Below are 19,251 nucleotides of genomic sequence, written 5' to 3'. Positions count from 1 at the left end.
CGCGGGAATTCAGATTTGGGTTTTCCCCAGGTGTGCCAATATGACTTGTCTACCAAATTCTTATATGGACTCTGAGTGCTGAATTGGAATGGAGAGTTTGGTTGGAACACTGACACCAAAACTCTGTTGGCTACCATTTTGACTTCATCCAGAAATGCACTGTGGAAAAAAATAGTTATCCTACAGTTAATAATGCAAGCCAAGGATCTGACATTTTATGTCGGCCTTGTTTCTTTACTTCCCTAAGCAAATAGCAATGCTTATTAAAAGCAAGCTTCTGTATATGTAGAAAAGGATCATTCTGCCATTCAAAAATGGAAATAAAAATTGATACTATTGAGCTGAATTAGGGTTTTTTTTCCAATTCTTTGATTGTAGGAATCTTTGAATCCTAACTATATCTTCACATTCTATTTTAACTAATGATGATTTGGACAGTACAAGGGATCTGCAAAACAGATCTCACTCAATTGTGGGAAGATTTTGGGCTTTCAGGATCTAATTTGGTGAAAACAGAATATAATCGGAGAGGAGTCATTCAGTTGCTGCTATTCCTAAAGTTGAAGCCAAAAGTTTTTGCAACTCATCTTTCGCTCTTATTCCTGAAGTTTACAATCCAATATAAATGGAAATCTAGTTTCAACAACAGTGAAAATCATCATTATGTTGCCTGAGTTTCACTTTAATGATTGGTTGCTCAATGTGACACCAATAACAATAATTCATTTATTTTAGAAGAACTGGTAAATCACAAAACTGCCAAGGTTTTCCTGTTTGCTTATACTTTAGGCAGATTTTGCGTCAAAAATGGACAAGAAATGTCTTTCTGGGTTTCAAAGCATTTTTATAGTTTTGAATAGATTGCCTAAAAGTTTGTGGGGTGGGTGGGAGGGCTGATGCTGCCCTTTTCTTTCTCCTCTCAGCTGATCCTCAGAGGCTTTTTTTCCTCCTCTCAGCTGATTTATTTTATTTTTTATTTATTTTATTTGTCAAGCACATATTAGATAACAGATAAACATTATTACAATTAACATGAAATGGGTACTAATAAAAGGGGACATTAGGACAGGCAATGCACACCCCTTACAGACCTCTTAGGAATGGGGTGAGGTCAACAGTAGACAGTCTAAGGTTAAAGTTTTTGGGGTTTGGGGAAGAAACCATAGAGTCAGGTAGAGGATTCCAGACATTGACCGCTCTGTTGCTGTTGGTTGTGGGAGGCTTTTTTTAAACTACCGGTTCAGTCAAACCGGTGCGAACCAGTAGCATACCACCACTGTCTCATGACATTCATCAATGCAATAGAGGCCTTTACTTCCCCAGGCATTACCTTGATGTTCTTTGAGACCTCCTGAACTAGAAGGCCTTTGTGTGATCTTGGTTGATCGAGCACTCCTGGGGAAGATAATAATAAATTGCCTTCATGTACACACTAACTGCCTGATAATGGGTTTGGTAAAATCTTTGGAAATGGTTTTGTAACCTTTTCCATCCTGGTAAGAATCCACAAAAATCTACTTTGTTCAAGCCACAACGTACTTCCACATATCTGTGTTGTAACACTACGACTTTGATAGTGAAAACCCAGAATTCTGTTCTTTAAATAAGGCACACTCACCTCTCACTATCAGTCCTAGACTGAAACAACAGACTCTCAGTTCTCCTTCAAATCAACTAATAACCCTAGAGGACCACATATTTTTGCCACACTCAAATGTTTTGGATCACTTCCCTCAAGAAATAAATGAACCAGTTTAATGTTTTTGACTCATTTCTTTAATTGGATTCTCTTGAGCTAGTTTTAGCACATGTGGAGAATCATATTTTAGGACATATTTATGCAGAACATTGAAAGTTCAAAAAGGTTTACAAACTTTTAAGCACCACTCTAGGTAAGTGTGCATGTGTGTGTGTGTAATGTATAATCAACTTTTTAAATAGATTTTAAGTTATATCAGTATGCTACCTTTACTCATTCTGGTTTAAACACTCTGAAATCAGTGCTAGACATTAAGCAGGAATGCAAGAGACAGGTTACTTAAAAATGAACTATCTTTTCATTAGAAGAAGGAAAAAGAGAAATGCATGTCAGGATAGTGAAGACAGCAATTCAAAACCATATTATCAGGGGCCTCTTCTGAGAAATAGGAGTGTGTATATCAGGAAATCCTGTCATAGGAAACATCCGTGATGAGAGGAAGCATTGCAAACTTTTTGTGCTTGCCATATTAGAAGGTGCTTTTGCAAGCTCACTAAGTGTTTTTGAAGGAATGTCAAGCTTGCCTTCAAAAGGATTAAAGTGTCTTTCTGATCAAAGAAAAGTACCCTCTTCTGAAGTTAAAACAACAGTGCTTTAAAAAAAAAAGATTTGAGGAAGGACAGTCTCTTTTAAGAAGTTGATCAGTGCAAATTTTTTCAGTGCTTAAATTGTGTCACAATATTTCTGTAATATGTATCTCTGTCTATTAATCTGGCTGTTTCTTTAAATATTCCTGTGCTCTCTACCCTATCCTGAACATAAAGGAAATTTAGATAAATAGGAACTCCTTTTAAAGTACAGCTTATGCTCGGTGCCAGAAAAACATCATAACAAAGCTCTTGCAACAGTCTAGATTATTGAGCAAACTCTTAGAGGAAAGAGGAAGTTTCGTAGTTAGAGTTAATAACAGATTACATTTATGGTCCTAATAATTACTGTAGGGAGGAGAAAAAACATAAGATGAAGTTTTCTGAGATACAATAAGAATGATTTTTTTTCTTTTTTTAGTCTTTTTTGGACATCTGAGAATAATTTGTCCAACTTCCAATCAACATTGGTGTATTTCTTTGTGGATTTAGGCCTTGGATCCATACTCGAAAGTTAAGCAGAAAGATCAAATTGGAATATAGGTTAATCTTCCCACAGAAATAGCACATGATCATAAGGAAAGACTTACTTGAAACAGAATTATATATAACTTATAGAAAACATGAAGTGAAAGAAACTGTGGGTGAGAAAAAAAAATGCACAGAGAATGTTTGCTGCAAAACAAACCAAAAAAAACTCCAAAACAAGCAAAACAAAAGTTGTATACAGTAGAAATAAAAAAATAGTGGTAAAGAGTGTAATCAGAGAAAGAATATGTATACAGAAAGTCTTGTTGGCAATTAAAAATGTTTTTGAACTAAGCACAATGCCTTCAACAAAGTAAGTAGAATTTTTAAAAATGATGAAATAATACGGGGTGTTATATGGAGCAATAATTGCACAACCTCAGTAATTATCTCTTCAATCATAGATAATACTATATTTTTCCTGAAAATAAATCATTATATTACATTAAACAATAATATAAAAATTAAAAAATGCAGAGTACCATTAATGGACTTTTCAAAAGAGAGAGATGAACATATATCATAATCTAGATTTGCATGTCTGCGTATGCTGTGCTATAAGCCCTTTTTAATTAAAATCAGAAAGAAATAATTGGAGACGAAACTAGATAAGAGGAAAGCTGGGATTTTTGAGATTCATAAAAATATAATAGCGATATATCTAAGAGAATTTTAAGCAAGCACCACAAATGTCAACGCCCCCCCCAAAAAAAAACAATAAAAAGAAGTCCTAAATGCTGTGAGAACGCTGAAAAATTGTAAGGTTGCAGAGGTAGATGATGCAACTGGAGAAATGTTAAAATGTGGGTATGATTGTGAAAGTTATGCAAACTTGTGTGTGAAGAGTACGCTAGTGCCTGATGATGGGAAGCCTGTCATTATTGTTTCCTACACAGGGGGAAAGGCAACAAGAGGAAGTGTACACTGTTTGGCAAGTTTCTGATTAAAAGGAATACGTGAAGTACCAGTACACAAAGTTTCTAGGACAGTATGGTTCTACATTTCACAGAAAAACAGAGTTGGAAGGGATTTTGGAGGTCATCTCAGGCAGGAGATGTCAAACTAGATGCTCACTCTTCGCCAGGCTATTGAGAAACATAATCATGTTAGGAAGAAAAAAAAATTGTTACCACATGTGTCAGGGTTCCAAGTAATAATTCATGATCAAGCAAAACTCCAAAGCAAGTAGATTCCTCAAAGAATAGCTTTGCTGGAAATACTGTATATTGGCACAGATCTGGTGGAAACCGACTCTGAAGACTTCCACAGTTTTCACCTAATTAAACATAATGTCAACTCATATTTCTATGGTCTTTTTAGAGTTGCCAACAGAAAGGGAGGGGAGAAAGGGGTTTGAAAGAGCAGTGCAGCAGCTTGGAAATCGAAAGTGCATTCCATAAATAGTTTTCAAAGATGGTAACTAGGTGATTGAAGTTTTTGCCGCCCAAATATCTTAACTGGAGAACATGATTGATGACTCTTGGCTATGGATGTGTCCCATTGGAGAATATGAATTATGATACACCCAGGGGTTGGGGGAAAGCCAGGGTCAACAGTGACAATGAATGATGTGTCTTAGAGTCGGCGACACCCAGGCAGCGCCGGACATGTTAACTCCCAATAAATCCTTTTGAAGTTTTGGAAGTTTGGCTCGTGACTCATGATTTAATTGGGGTAACTGCCGGAATCCTGACACATGAAAGTTTTCCCACATTCTCGAAACAATCAGTCACATGGTCCAATCTTGGTACGGTCTGGTTGCCGGGTGACATCACTCCGCCTTCCTCCGACTCCCCTCCCTATCCCTCAGCTCCAGTGTGGTAACTGGAGTGTGCCTTTGATGTTTAGCCGTGCTGGCCACCTGACCACAGAAAATGTCTTCAGAGAACACTTGTTGGCCGAGAAACGGAAATGAGCATTGTCCCCTAGGGTCAGAAACAATTAGACAGGGAAATCTTTACTTATTTTAGTTGCCCAGTATTTAACTATCTTGCATATTTTTAATCTAGCAGTTAGGTAAATAACTAGTTCAGATTCTTAGACCTTGTCCGATATTTTAATATCTACATTTATATTATTTTATTTCAAACTGTCAACGTATCTTCCATTTAGAACTTAGTAAGGACATATTTGCATCAAACCGGCAATTTGCATCAAACCAGCTAGAATTTCTGGTTGTCAGACAGCATATACATTTAAAATAATAATAATAATAATAATAATAATAATAATAATAATAATAATAATAATAATAATCAGCATAAGGATAAGCATAAGCATAATAAGCACAAGCATAATAAAAAGCATAATAAAACAAAACTTAAAATATATTAAAAACAATATACAACGATGTTCAAGAAAACACATTCATTAAAAAGGTACAGGATGGGATTTTTCCCCAAAAAAAAGTTATAACAGGAAAATGTGGATGAAGAGGTAAATTTTCAACATACTGTAAAACAGCATAAAAACCCACCTGCTAAATTTCAAGAATAATGAGCTTTTCAATGGATGAGTGCTCCCACAGGGAGAAATATCTAAGCAATCACCAGGTGTCATGCAGCAACTCCTTTTCTTCATTTTTTTTTATTTTCTTAATTTAATTAATCTTTAATTTATTTCATTTCTATTCTTCCGGTCAATTGTGCCCCTGTAGTTTCTTGTCAAGGTTTCTAGGCATATTTTGCTATGGTTACCTTCCCTTGTTCAATTTAAGCAGTGCCCAAATCTGACGTGACTCTCTGGAGTTTACAATACAAATAAAAAAATACCATATCAAAATTATTATTTTTTAAATAGAATGTAAAAGGAATAAAGAACAAGAACCAGTGGTGAGTGGAAAAGTATCGCGTCAAGAAAAACAGTTGTATTTATGGTTTATGGTTTCTTACTAGAGTGGTGAAAAGATGACAGAAGATTGTCACTTTCTGAATTATATGGAAAAGGGGCGGGGAGGAAGGGCACATTTTAACTTGTACAGTGTTTTTTAAATATGTGACTTTTATGAATAAGATAAATTCATACATTTCTATTTTGCTACACAGTGTAAATCAGAATTTCCCAACTTTGGCAACTTTAAGACACATGGACTTTAATTCCCAGAATTCCCCAGCCAGAATTTTGGGAGTTGAAGTCCACATGTCTTAAAATTGCCAAGGTTGGGAAACCTTGCTGTAGAGACAACCCTAAATTAAACTTCCATGTTTAAAAGTGGTATATCTCTAATGAAACAAACAGAGGCCTTTCCTCTTAGATTATGAACTGCCAGAAATATCTGATGAGATATGAGCCTGAACAAGGATTGCTTTCCAGTTGTTGTTCTTATTTAATGAGATCATATTGTGTGGTTCAATTTAATTGTCTCCTAAATGTGTTCAGTTTCAATTCCTGTTCTTCCTAGCCAGTTGGAAATGATGATCATTGAATTTTAACCCATCTGGAAAGCTTGAAAGCAGTGGTGGGATTCCATTTTTTTTACTACCGGTTCTGTGGGCATGGCTTGGTGGGCGTGGCAGGGGAAGGATACTGTAAAATCTCAAGTCAGAGGTGCTATTTGCTGAACTACTCAAAATTTCCGCTACCAGTTCTCCAGAACTGGTCAGAACCTGCTGAATACCACCTCTGCTTGAAAGGCTAAAATATATTAATACATTAAGGTTGCAAGTATATACAGTCTTAATTGAAAACAGTTCCCACTGAATGCATCCATAGGGTTAATCTATCACATCAGTTGGAATCTGAAGCTTGCTGGTTAATAGTGTGTACGTTTACATTCTGATAGATTACTGTCTCTACAGATAATGTAGAAGTTGAAGATAAATAGAATAAACAATACAATATTCTATTATAAATTGAATAATAAAAATAAAATCTCTACAGTGGAGTATTTGGGGTGATTATGTTCCCAATATATGTTCCCATTTCCCTAAGAAACATGAAGATTTCTAGGGCAGGGGTCTCCAACCTTGGCAACTTTAAGATTTGTGGACTTCAACTCCCAGAATTCCTCAGCCAGCAGCTGGCTGAGGAATTCTGGGAGTTGAAGTCCACAAATCTTAAAGTTGCCAAGGTTGGAGACCCCTGTTCTAGAGTGCTTGGAGTGCCAAACCTCTGTTTGTAGAATCATAAGAGGCTCTCCTGTCCAACCACAAATAAAAATGTCCCCAACAGGTCTCCAGACCCTCAGCCTATAAAATTAATGTAGCTTTCTTATTATTATTGTTAGTATTTGAGCTTTTCTTCCTATAACATGGCTCTGTCTGTCTTGCAGGAGAATTTGTGATCTCACCTGTGGAAGGGGAGCTACGTGTGAGAAAGGACGCTGAGCTTGACCGAGAGAACATTGCTTTTTATAATCTCACCATCGAGGCCAAGGACAGAGGGGTGCCTTCTCTCAGCTCTACGGTAAGTCGTAGTGGCTTAGGGTCAGGTGATAAAATGTCCATCTGCGAATATGTACCGAATTGTAGATGGTAAAAAAACAAAAGGGATTAAAGTAGTTGAGCCTGGAATTGTGATTATAACTAGTGAGTAGGTCAAGCACCTGACCACCATTGATTTTATTACCTTTCTTGTGTCAGTCTTTAAGCAAATTAGTTTAGTTTATTGTCATTGCGTCTCGTACAACGAAATCAAGCACCATCTTTGGTGCACATCATGACCGTGAAAATAAACACGAACATACATCCTTCACACTCCACACATTGAATTGGAAACCCTGACACCTCACCTACACTGCACTATACAGTAGAATTCAGCAGAGCTACTGCTCTTGGGATAGAAGCTATTTTTCAGTCTATTTGTCCTTGTTTTTATTATTCTGTAACGTCTGCCAGATGGTAAAAGTTCAAACAAAGGGTGCCCAGGATGAGATGAATGTGGGAGTTATAAAGCTATATAAAGTTTATAAAGAGGAGAGAGGGCAACCAGTGATCCTCTAAGCAATGATGTTAACCCTCTGGAGTGCTTGTCCTATCTGAAATGACATTGTTGTTGTTCAGAATGGGCAGTTTGGGTTGGAAACAAGAACTGAACGCTGGTTTTCAACAAAAATCATTGTAAAACATAGACCAGAGGATGCTGCAAAGAGTTGTAAGTGAGGACCAGTTACTGAGTGCTCAAAATGCAGCAATGTGATGTGGGCGGGCAGTCATCAGAACTTTGAATCTGGGTCAGAAGTACATTTGGGAGAGGGGGGCACCATAGTTTCTAAGAAACCAGACATGAGTCATAAGAGCTACCTGTATTCTTGTCTTTATGATGCCATGTGGAGAAATAGAGAAGGAGTTTGTCCTAGCCACAGAGTGGGTGTTCCTTGTAACAATGGCCTTTTCGCTGCTCTTCTCATGTGCCCTTTCCTTGTGTTTTAGGTCATGGTGGGATTGAATGTTTTGGACGTTAATGATAATGACCCCATTCTCCTGAATCTACCAATGAATCTCACCATCAGTGAAATTGCTCCCATCTCCAGCTTCGTGACCCGCATCCTTGCCAGGGATGCGGACAGTGGCAGGAACGCTCTTCTAACATTTAGCATCACAGCAGGGAACAGAGACAATGCCTTTTACATCAATAGCACGGTAAGCCTTAGAGGCCTTTTATATACCTGTCTGGTGGCCTCCTGCATCAAATGTTCTGGAATAAATTGGAGTGACAGTTGGAGGTTTTAACTTGATCGAAAGTAAATAATTAATAATTAATATTTTAATATTAATTCCTTGCAAAATAATGGTTCTTCAGTAAAGTTTATGGCCCATAGTTGTTGTGGTTTGCCAGCAGTCAGTGCAGATGGCAGCAGAATCAGACAGTGAGGACAAAAGGGGACCAGTCCGGGAGTCTGGTGAGGACTTGGATGAGGGTCCTGAGTCCAATACAGGGATGGTGCCAGGACCATCTGGGAGTGGGGTGCTGCCTTTGGAGCCTTTGGAGTCTGGCAGCAGCGAAGCAGAAGACCCAGGGGAGCCTGTTCCCAGTGCGCATGTGCGCAGAGCTGCTAGAAGGCGAGAGCAGCTGAAACAAAAGGGGCCACTCAGGAGTAAGGCTGGGAGGTGATTGCCCCTCCCATAAGGGATAAAAGTCAGTCCTCAATGACGAAGAGCTTTGCAGGAAGCAAAGTAATTCGATAGATTCCAAGTCCTCCTTGAAGCTCTGTATACTCTGGTTGGTTTTTTCTGGTTCTTAGGTTGGTTTCTGTTATCATTAATTGGATACTTCTGGTTTTGGCAGCATTCCACAGCACTGAAAGGCGTGTGCTTATCTTGGGGAACTGTTTAAGATTAGTTCTGGCTGGGAATGAAAGCAATTTCAAGTGTTGCAATAAAATAGGTTTTGCTTTGAAAACAAGTTTGTGTTTAATTACATTTGACGAAGCCTGGGTCAGAACAATAGTATCTGATTGTGGTCCAGGGTAGCTTTGTAAACAGATTTTTTTTCAAACTCCTAGTCTACAGCTAAGAGCAAATCACCTAGATGTCCTCCAGGGCTAAAGGAGAATCAGAACTTGAGTCTCCCTAATCCACTATACCACATGCATTCAGGCTACATGAATACTCTTTAATAAACCTATGGCAACTGGAGTGAAAACAATGGAGCCCCTATGCTTAATTGTAAATTTCACATAGAGGTTCATCACGGTAGTACCTTTGGTAGGACAAGTCCATATCTGAGACCCTTAGCACAGTTATGTCATCTCCCTGCCATGGCTGGATTTCAGGAATTGGGAAGTTGAGCAAGCCAGCTATTATCTCCAGCAAGCAGATCACTTTGTGCAAAGCAATACTGCAACGTTTTGCAATAAGACTCGTTGCTTCAAGGTGGGGGTTCTGCATTGACCAAACTATCTCATGATTGCAGCAATGTTGAGCGATCAATGCAGAGTTCAGTTCAATATTACAATTACATCCTTTCTGGAGGCACCCACTGATTGATGAACGATACTGTAGCTGTCTTCCACATTTGCACTCTAGTGGCTGGTATTTACTGTAAATATGTTGTCCAGTGGGGGTATTCTACCGGTTTGGCACAGTTCTGGCGATCTGGTAGCAGCAATGAGCAGTGGAGACCGAGGCGGTTTTCTCCACCGCTCTGCTGTTGGGCCCACCCACCCACCCAGGCTCCCATACTCACCTGTATCCTCTGAATTTAAAGCACAGCTGCTTTGCGCAGCACAAATGAGTGCTGCGCGGCAGCTGCTGAAGCGACCGGGAGAGTTCAGGCTTGCAGGAGGTGAGTTAGAACGCCTCTGCACCTGCGCAAACACTTCTGCACCTGTGCAAAGTGTGCATTTGGTGTGCACGTGCATGCAAAGTGTGTGCATGCTCGCAAAGCGCGCCCACCAAGCCACACCTACCAAACCGGTGGCAAAAATATTTGAATCCCACTACTTTTGTTGTCTATGTAAAGAAGTCTTTTATCAATCTCCAATACCCCTGCATGTTCTTTTAACAAGTGAGTCCAAGTTCGAACTATGCAAAAGAGAAGTAATTTTCAGTCCACAATTAACACAGCACACATGGTTTTATACCCCTCTTTTATACCCCATCTCCCCCCTTCCCTTCAAGTATAATCTTTTCTCAGAGGCAAACTATTCTAGATTCCTAGTTATTTTCTTTGGGGAAGAAGTTGCATTCTTTTACTTACAACTTCCTGCCCGCTTTCCATTGATTTTGTTTTTGGAAGACAGCAGAGACCATAGGAAATCACACAGAGGTGGGATTCAAATTTTTTAACAACCGGGTCTGTGGGCGTGGCTTGGTTGGTGGGCATGGCTTGTTATTGGCTGGGCGTGGCCAACTCAATATCACACACATCGAGGCATGCATCTCCTCGCCTGGCCTCTCATGACTGAGGGGATGCTGCAACAGTCGTAAGTGTGAAAAAGGGTCATAAGTCACTTTTTTCAGTGCCATTGTAACTTTGAATGGTCACTCCACACAAGCAAAGTACCAGCAAAGGAGGGGGAAAAAACTCCAGAGACGTTCCTGAAACAGGAAGTCTAGTCCTGCTAAGAATGTAATAAGGGTTAACGGAGAGGCAATTTCTTTAAGCAACACCAGAATGTTTCCTTCCTGCCTTCCTTACAGGATTAGGCCAGTAATTTCTTCTCACAATTGGTTCTCCGAACTGCTTAGAATGTTAACAACCAGTTCTAGCGAATAGGTGCGAACTGGTAGAATCCCACCCCTGAAATCACAGCTATGCAACCCTGGAAATGTATGCTGGTCAGAACTCTGGGGACCAATTTTAAGTCCCTCTACCCCAGCCCCATTCAGTGCCCTTGTAATTTTGAACAGTCTCTGACTGAGTAAACATAACTCGAGCACTGTCTGTATTTCAGATCATAATAGTTATGCATAGATCTTACCTGTAGCTGCTCTTCAATATCGAAACGTCCCTGGTTTTCTTCTCTTCTATCGTGAACATACAGTAACTAAATTTGGTTTATTTTCCTGCAAATCGCTGAGAAGCTATAACTGACTTAGTCAATGTGGCATGCTGTGCTAAACTAAAGCTCAGAGCTAGGGGGTGCTAGATGCTCCATCCAGTCTAAAAGAAAACACAACTCACTCCTGTATCAGTTTAATAACTGTTAATTAATTGCAGGAGTGTTGATCGTTACATTTTCCTCAAGTGGTTCAGAAAAATGCAAATTTCCTATAACTTGATTCATTACTATGAATTCATACAGCCGGAACGGCTGCTTCAAGAACACATTTTCTGATTTAAGGAATCTTCTAAGGTCGTGCATTAAATCCATTTAGCAGTTCAAAGCAAGTCAAACAGTTTCATGTGATGTTTTTCTCCCTGTGTTTTGCTTTGTTCTTCTCTTCCCCAGACTGGCATTGTGTATGTAAATCGCCCATTGGACAGGGAGCGAGTGTCAGAATACAGACTGACAATAACAGTGAAGGACAATCCAGAAAACGCACGCAATGCAAGAAGGGTAATTACTGACTGTATCTTTTCCTAATTTTGAACAAGGTTGCTTTTATCAAGAGCATTGGGTATAATATTCCCCCAAAAGATAAATCAATAAACTACATATAAAACACAGGACTGCAGCCCAAAGTTTAATTTCCTTTCTTAGGGGATCCGTGGTTAAGCTATTTCTAACCATGTTCTCAAGCTTTCTTTTTCATTATAGGTTTTCCATTAATCATTCGGTTCCCCACAAGTTTCTTGGAAAAAAACCTCACAACCTTATGTTAGATTTCATCTATGGATGCATCAGATAACAGACAAATATATTCTACTGTGTTACAAATAGGCATGTAAAAATTAGGTATTTTCTGAGACAGTAATTCTAAAATCAAATTTCCCAAATACTTAATGAGAGACAGAGAGTAGACATGATCTTCCTCATCAGAAACAAACAAATATATATATATATATATATGTATATATGTGTGTGTGTGTGTGTGTATGTATGTATGTATGTATGTGTATATATATATATATATATATATATATATATATATATATATATATATATATATATATATATCCAGTTTTCGTGGGTATTCATATGTATGGTATTCAGCTTTGTTCAGGTATTTTCCCATGTCATTATAGTTGTGCTTTTAAAGTTGTAGCAACGTTTCAGCAGAATCTCATCTGCCATCATCAGGCTTCTGTATTGTGTTTGTCTGTGAGTCAGACTTTCACAGCCGTTTCGTTTTTCAGTTCATCTGACAAACACAATACAGAAGCCTGATGATGGCAGATGAGATTCTGACGAAACGTTGCTACAACTTTAAAAGTGGGAAAATACCCGAGCAAAGCTGAATACCATACATGTAAGTACCCGTGAAAACTTAAGAAAACAAATTTTATATATATATATATATATATGTATGTATGTGTGTATATATATACGTATGTATATGTATGTGTGTGTGTGTGTTATATATATATATATATATATATATATATAATTACATCACTATCTAGTGTCTTGTCTGATTCTCTGTTTTTTTAGTGGTACTTAAAAATTCAAAATAATGCGTATGGTTAAGGTGGCTGTCATCCCAATACAATTAAAGCTTTGTTCGGTTTTTATGTGTTCTTTGCACATAAGAACCAGGCATCTTTGCATCTTTGTGGCCACTATCTAATCCAGGGGTCTCCTAGATCAATACCACTCTATAAAGCCTTAGCAAGACCACAGCTAGAATACTGCATCCAGTTTTGGTCATCACACTATAAAAAGATGTTGATGCTGTAGAAAAAGTACAGAGTACAACCAGGATGATTAGGGGACTGGAGACTAAAACATATGAAGAATGGTTGCAAGAACTGGGCTTGGCTAGTCTAGGGAAGAGAAGGACCAGGGGAGACATGATAGCCGTCTTCCAATATTTGAGGGGCTGCCACAGGGAGGAAGGGGTCAAACTATTTTCTAAAGCACTTGTAGTCCAGACAAGGAATAATGGATGTAAACTTGAACAAGGAGAGATTTAACCTGGAAATAAGGAGAAACTTTCTGACACTGAGAACAATCAACCAATGGAACAGAAGTTGCCCTCGGACGTTGTGGGAGCTTCATCACTGGAAGCTTTGAAGAAGAGACTGGACTGCCATTTGTCAGAAATGGTCTAGGGTCTCCTGCTTAGGTGGGGGGTTGGACTAGATGACCTACAAGGTCCCTTCCAACTCTGTTCATCTGTTATCTATTAACCTTGGCAACTTTAAGACTTGTGGACTTCAATTCCCAGAATTCCTCAGCCAGGGAGTTTAAGTCCTCAAGTCTTAAAATTACCAAGGTTGGAGACCCCTGGTCTAATCACCCCCTGTGAATAAACCGACCAGGTGGGTTTCAGTACTTTAAACTTTTTAACTTCCACCAAAAGCAAAACTTGCAAACATCCCTGCCCTTGTGTATCTTACCTTGGTTTTGGAAATAGATCAGAAACAAACTTCTCACGGAGAAAGACAAACCAGCTCAAAATCAAATATTTTTAGAAGTTTTTTTTTAATCACTTTACTTAGTTGAACGGATTTCTGGAGTGGAAGGTTCAGATAATACTATATAGAAATTTGTATTTTTTTTTACACTAAGTTTTTGGGGGCTGGGGCAGGATGTAAATATGCACAGAGGAAATCAAATCAGAAATACTAACATGAATTCTGAAAATAACTGTGAGAAGAAGCTCCTTCTAAAGGCAAAGTCAATTTTTGTTGTTGTTTTAAATCATTGCCTGTGGAGATTCTCAGTCATCCAGGTCATGGCTGTCCCAAAAGTGCTTTCTTTCAAAAGACAACTGGACTTCCCTGTTTTGTTTGAAGACATTTCACTTCTCATCCAAGAAGCTTCTTCAGTTCTGATTGAATGCTGACGGATGGAAGGATTTATATTCCTTGCAGTCATCTGGCTGTTAGCAACCTCTCTGAGAGCCATTGAGGCCACTTGGATGTTTATGATTATCTATGCCCTCAAGGTCACCTGAATCCTGTAGTCTGCAATTTTTTTTCTGGAAACCTGTTCACGCTCCACACCATTCAAAGGGTGTCCATCATAGAGCGCATAGCTAAATGCTTATGGAGATTCTCAGTTATCCAAGTCATGGTTGTCCCAAAAGTGCTTTCTCTCAAAAGACAACTGGACTTTCTTGAACCTTGTTTTAAATCATTGTTTCTTTTTTTCCTCTTGGTACACCTTCAGGATTTTGACTTGCTGGTGATTACAGTAGCGGATGAAAATGATAACCATCCTCTTTTCACTCAGAGTTCCTACCAGGCTGAGGTGCTAGAAAATTCCCCTCCAGGTAGGTCTTTCCTTCACTCTGCCTAGATCTCAGGACATGCAGAGAATCTCTTCCAAGCACTCATGTGCTTTCCCGCTACTAATAAAAGGTTCTGTTTTTCTGTTAACAATATTTTAAGACACATACCATAAATAAAATGGTTATGAGGAGGAGAAAAACTGCTCCTTCATACTTTTCAGGAACTTTTCCAGTTTTTAAAAATGATTCTGTGATGACCCAAAGAGGCGTGGCACAAAAGCAACAAAGTCACAAAAGTAGGTAAAGTCCCTTTAATACCTCCAACTTGGCCCCCGATGTCCAGTTATCATCAGCTGGAGGAAAAACTCTCCCAAGAACAGTTTTTAAAGGGAAGAAATTCAGTCTGAACCCAAAGTACATAAAAATTATCAATAAAAACCAACACAAACCACGCTGCAGCACTCAACAAGACAGGGCAGGATAAGGAATTGCAGACTTCAAAAGATAACGAAACACACACAGTTGTGAGAATGCCAAAACCCAGATAAAACTTGACAAACATAATTCACACTTTGCTTCCCGCAAGGTGCTGTGCACAAACACTCTTTTTAAATCCTGTTTTCCCAGCTGCAGCTAATGAAGGGAATCAGGGCCCTTTCCTCCCCCATAAGCCACACAACTCACATTGCTCCCTTCTCTGTTCCCCCCTGCGTGCCCTAGGATGAAGAGGGGGTGGGCCTGGATCTTGCTCTGAATGCCCAGCCGGACTGTGCCTTTCCCCAGTTTCTTTCACAGCCGCTGGAGCCACACTCCCACTCCCTGTCAGCTGCTCGACCTCCCCCTCGGAATCAGATTCCAACAAGGGCATGACAGATTCTCCTTTTTTTCCTCTCTATTGCAAGATTTAGGGGTTTTCAAAAGCATACAGGTGGTCCTCAACTTACAACCAGTTGCTTAATGACCATTTGAAGTTATGTTGTACCTCTAAAAGCTACTTGCGACCAGTTTTTGAAGTTATTTGGGGCACTTGGCAACCGGTTCACCTTTCTAGCCGTTTTTAGTTTCCCGCAGTCACATAATCAAGATTTATGATTTTTTTTTCTGGTTTCTAGTCTTTTACTTCCAATCTTTGACCCCCAAAAATGTTTGCCAAGTTGATTTGCTTAATAACCATGGCACTGGTTTAAAAACCATAGTGTTTGCTTAACAACCATGTTCACTTTACAACCAGTGTAAAAAATGTAAAAAATTCGGGTCCAGTCATGGGATGCCTCTATAATGAATGCACTTCTGGGCAGTTTGTGGACTTCCTGATACAAAAAGTGAAGTGGGAGAAAAATTTCCTGAGATATTACTGTACTATGTATAAAGAAAAAATGCTTTTAAAGTGAAAGAAACAGAAAGGGAAATTGAATAAGTCAAATACATCCCCGGATTTATTTTACTGCTTCTGTTCTTAGAATTAGGTGATTTCTAAAATACTCCTACTTCTCTTTCCCCTTCAGAAAATGCAGGGTTGTTTTTTTTTTCAAACAATGCAATGGGGGATTATTTAAAGCTAAGTTATGACCTTTTGTAGCTTGCTTGAATTATAACAGCATCAGTGAAAATGACAAGGTTTTGTGTGCTGATTCTAGACATCTTTCCTTCTTTGATCCATTCAGACATCAGTTGCATTCATGCTTCTGATATTTGAATTGCATATTGGGAATAAGCGTGCTTCCTCATATTCTCAGTTTAATCAGTAAAGGAGAATATTTGGAGTTCAGGATTAAAATGAGGGGTTCTTGCTCCTCTCTAAGCTTGCTGGTTTTCTTGCAGACGTCTCATTACCCAACTAGCTAACATCATCACTGCTAGGCAAGGTCAGAGAAGCACCAAGGACCCTTCATCTCAGTTTAATGGAACAGCTCCTGTTCTGACCAATTTGCTGTTAACCAGTATGCCTGAAATAGCAACATGCTTTTGGAGAAACCTTCCAAATGAGGAGTGCAAATCATAATGTTGATTTTAATATGTGATCTGATTTGAAAGGATCACCCCCCCACACACAGAGAGAGAGAGAGAGAGAGAGTTTTAGTTATCACAGCTGTAATGTAATTAAACCAGGTACTATTTTGTTAGGCCAAATACTTGTGAGAAGGAAATATGCAAGCAGATGGCTTATTCCTTGGCCAAATTGCTGTTTGAAGTATCTGAAATATGAAATAAGCTCTAAAGTAATTTGCACATAAATATAGTTTTTTCACCTAGTGTGAAATTATGATTTTAAATACTTGAAATAATTCCTCATGTATGTTTATATCTCAGCGAACCACATGATGTCCTTAACTGACATACTCTCTCAGGAGCTCAAGAATTTGACCAGAAGATAACATCCCACTAAATGTCTTGAATTTTTTCCCCCATTTTAATGTGGCTGATGAACGTATGTTTTGTTTTAGCAGGGCTTAAGGCTTCTCCCAAGGGCGTCTTGATTCAGTCTGCCAAGGTTACACCAGGCACTCTTTTATTGTTTCATAGGATCTCACCCTATTTCATCCATTCATACTTCATTGTTGACCATCGGGGAAAGGGAAGAGGGAGGTAGAGTCAGTCTATCAACATTATGCCTTTTTTTTTCTTTCTGAGTTCTTCATGTTTGATTCAGGGACTCCTCTCACTGTCCTTAATGGACCGATCCTAGCTTTGGATGATGACAAGGGTATCAATGCAGTGTTGACGTATCAACTGCTGGGAAAAGAAAAGGACCTGTTTATCATTGACAACAGAACAGGTAAGAAAGACATGGACTCTTTATGTATAGCTGTCTGAATATTCAGGGTGATGGAGGCAAATAGAATATATATATATATATTCTGCACCATGAGAGAGCAATATGGAAACAGTTGAAAAATGCCTTCAGACTTTTAACAAATCTGCTAGATAAATTTCTGTGCATTACATAAGGTTAGCATGAGGCACTTCCAGGTCATCAGTTTTTCCACGGGCCACATTTTCTGACTGCCTTACTTAAATAAATCAAGTCCTATCGAGTTGTTCTGATTATTTAAAATTAACAGGACTTGGTGAGCATAAGGTGTTGTTGATTTTTTTTGGGGGGGAAAGACTATAGAAGTTGCCCAAAACTGTTAGCCAAGCAAAACTTGCCCTTTCTGGGCCAAGAAATAAGGAAAGAGATCTTTGTCACTTTCTTAGCTCATGACTGCACATCAGCCATCTGAGAAGCCTCCTCTGCCCTTTCAGTTTTCTGCCATTTTATTTCTTCCTTTATTCTCAAAGAAACAAAACTGCAATACTTTCATTATTCCACCATAATGCTTTGGGGCCCCTTAATGTAGTCTGAGTGGATTCTTGGAGGTGAGAATAGCCCGGTGTTTTCCCAGCAATGCCATATATAGCAATCGAAGTCAGTGTTGGAACCCATTCCTGCTTTTTACAGTAAGATTTGCTGAATGGCAGTAGGTCTTCTCTATGTGCTCTAACCAGTGGTTGCCAACCGGTGGGCCGTGAGAAAATTTGGGTGGGCCGCAGAGAAATCTCATCCCAGAGCACCCCCCCAAAGCAATTAAGGAGTTGAAGCCCACAAGTCTTAAAGTTGCCAAGTTTGGGGACCTCTGGACTAACGGATAAGGCACTAGGCTAGAAACCAGGAGAGCATTAATTCAGATCCTGCCTTAGCCATGAAATACAGCTGAGTGACTTTGAGCCAGTCACTCTTTGTCCAACCCACCTCACAGGGACATTTTCTGCTGTGGAGAAAATAGGAGGAGGAAGGTGTATTGGATAAGTTTGCCACCTTGAATTATTTGTAGAAGTAATAAAGACGAGATACAAAAAAAGAAAGAAATTTTATGTGAAAGTGAGAAACTTCATGTTTCTAAAACTAGCTACTATATCATGTTGGGACGCAGATGAAGGAAAATCTTAGTCTTGGGATATTAATTTTATACGTATAGGACTATCTTCTCCAACCTGTTTTCTTTGTGACAAGTGGAGTTAAACTTTTATAATCCCATGTGTGCCCAAGAAAGATGATTAAAGGAAATAATTTCTAGAGAACACTATGCCCTATCCCAGTGATGGCTAACCTTTTTGGGCTCCTGTGCCAAAAATTGTGTGCATGCTTGCATGCTTGCGCTCATGTGCTAGCACCCAGAAGGCAATGTGCACCCCCACACACACCCCCTACGCATGCGCACGCAATCTCCACCCACCCCACCGTCCCCTTACCTGCACTGCGCCTCACAGCTGATTTTCGGCTGGTTTGAGGCCTTTTTCGGCCTCCCAGAGGCTTGAGGAAGGCTTCTGCAGGCCGAAAACTAGCCCCATTTCGTCACTTCCAGTATTTTAGGAAAAACAGGAAGTGACGAAACAGGGCTAGTTTTCGGCCTGCAGAAGCCTGCAGAAGCTTTCCTCAAGCCTTTGGGAGGCTGAAAATCAGCTGTGAGGCGCACACATGCGCTGTGAGGTAAGTTGGCCTGTAGCTCATGTGCCAGCACAAATGGCTCTGCGTGCCACCTGTGGCATGCATGCCATAGGTTCACCATCACGGCCCTATCCCAGTAGTAATGTGAAATAATGCTACCTAGCCATGTATCCACCTGGTGAAATTTCTGCTGATCTGTTTATTTATATTTATATAAATCCCTCTATT

At 39.3% G+C, this 19,251-nt stretch overlaps 1 protein-coding gene across 1 annotated transcript in view; it reads left to right on the top strand.

Moving 5' to 3' along the window:
- CDH23 (cadherin related 23) overlaps window positions 1-19,251 on the top strand; it is a 537,909-nt gene that overhangs the window by 478,591 nt on the left and 40,067 nt on the right. The window contains exons 41-45 of the mRNA XM_087932328.1: window positions 7,145-7,278; window positions 8,244-8,453; window positions 11,708-11,815; window positions 14,534-14,636; window positions 17,245-17,370. Coding sequence (XP_087788454.1) covers window positions 7,145-7,278; window positions 8,244-8,453; window positions 11,708-11,815; window positions 14,534-14,636; window positions 17,245-17,370 — 681 coding nt within the window. The remainder of the gene's footprint in view (window positions 1-7,144; window positions 7,279-8,243; window positions 8,454-11,707; window positions 11,816-14,533; window positions 14,637-17,244; window positions 17,371-19,251) is intronic.

This window comes from Pseudonaja textilis, chromosome 4 (genome assembly GCF_049901715.1).
Source record: "Pseudonaja textilis isolate UNSWEBS1 chromosome 4, rPseTex1.2, whole genome shotgun sequence".
Lineage (NCBI taxonomy): Eukaryota > Metazoa > Chordata > Lepidosauria > Squamata > Elapidae > Pseudonaja > Pseudonaja textilis.
This window is presented reverse-complemented; position numbering and strand designations above follow the sequence as displayed.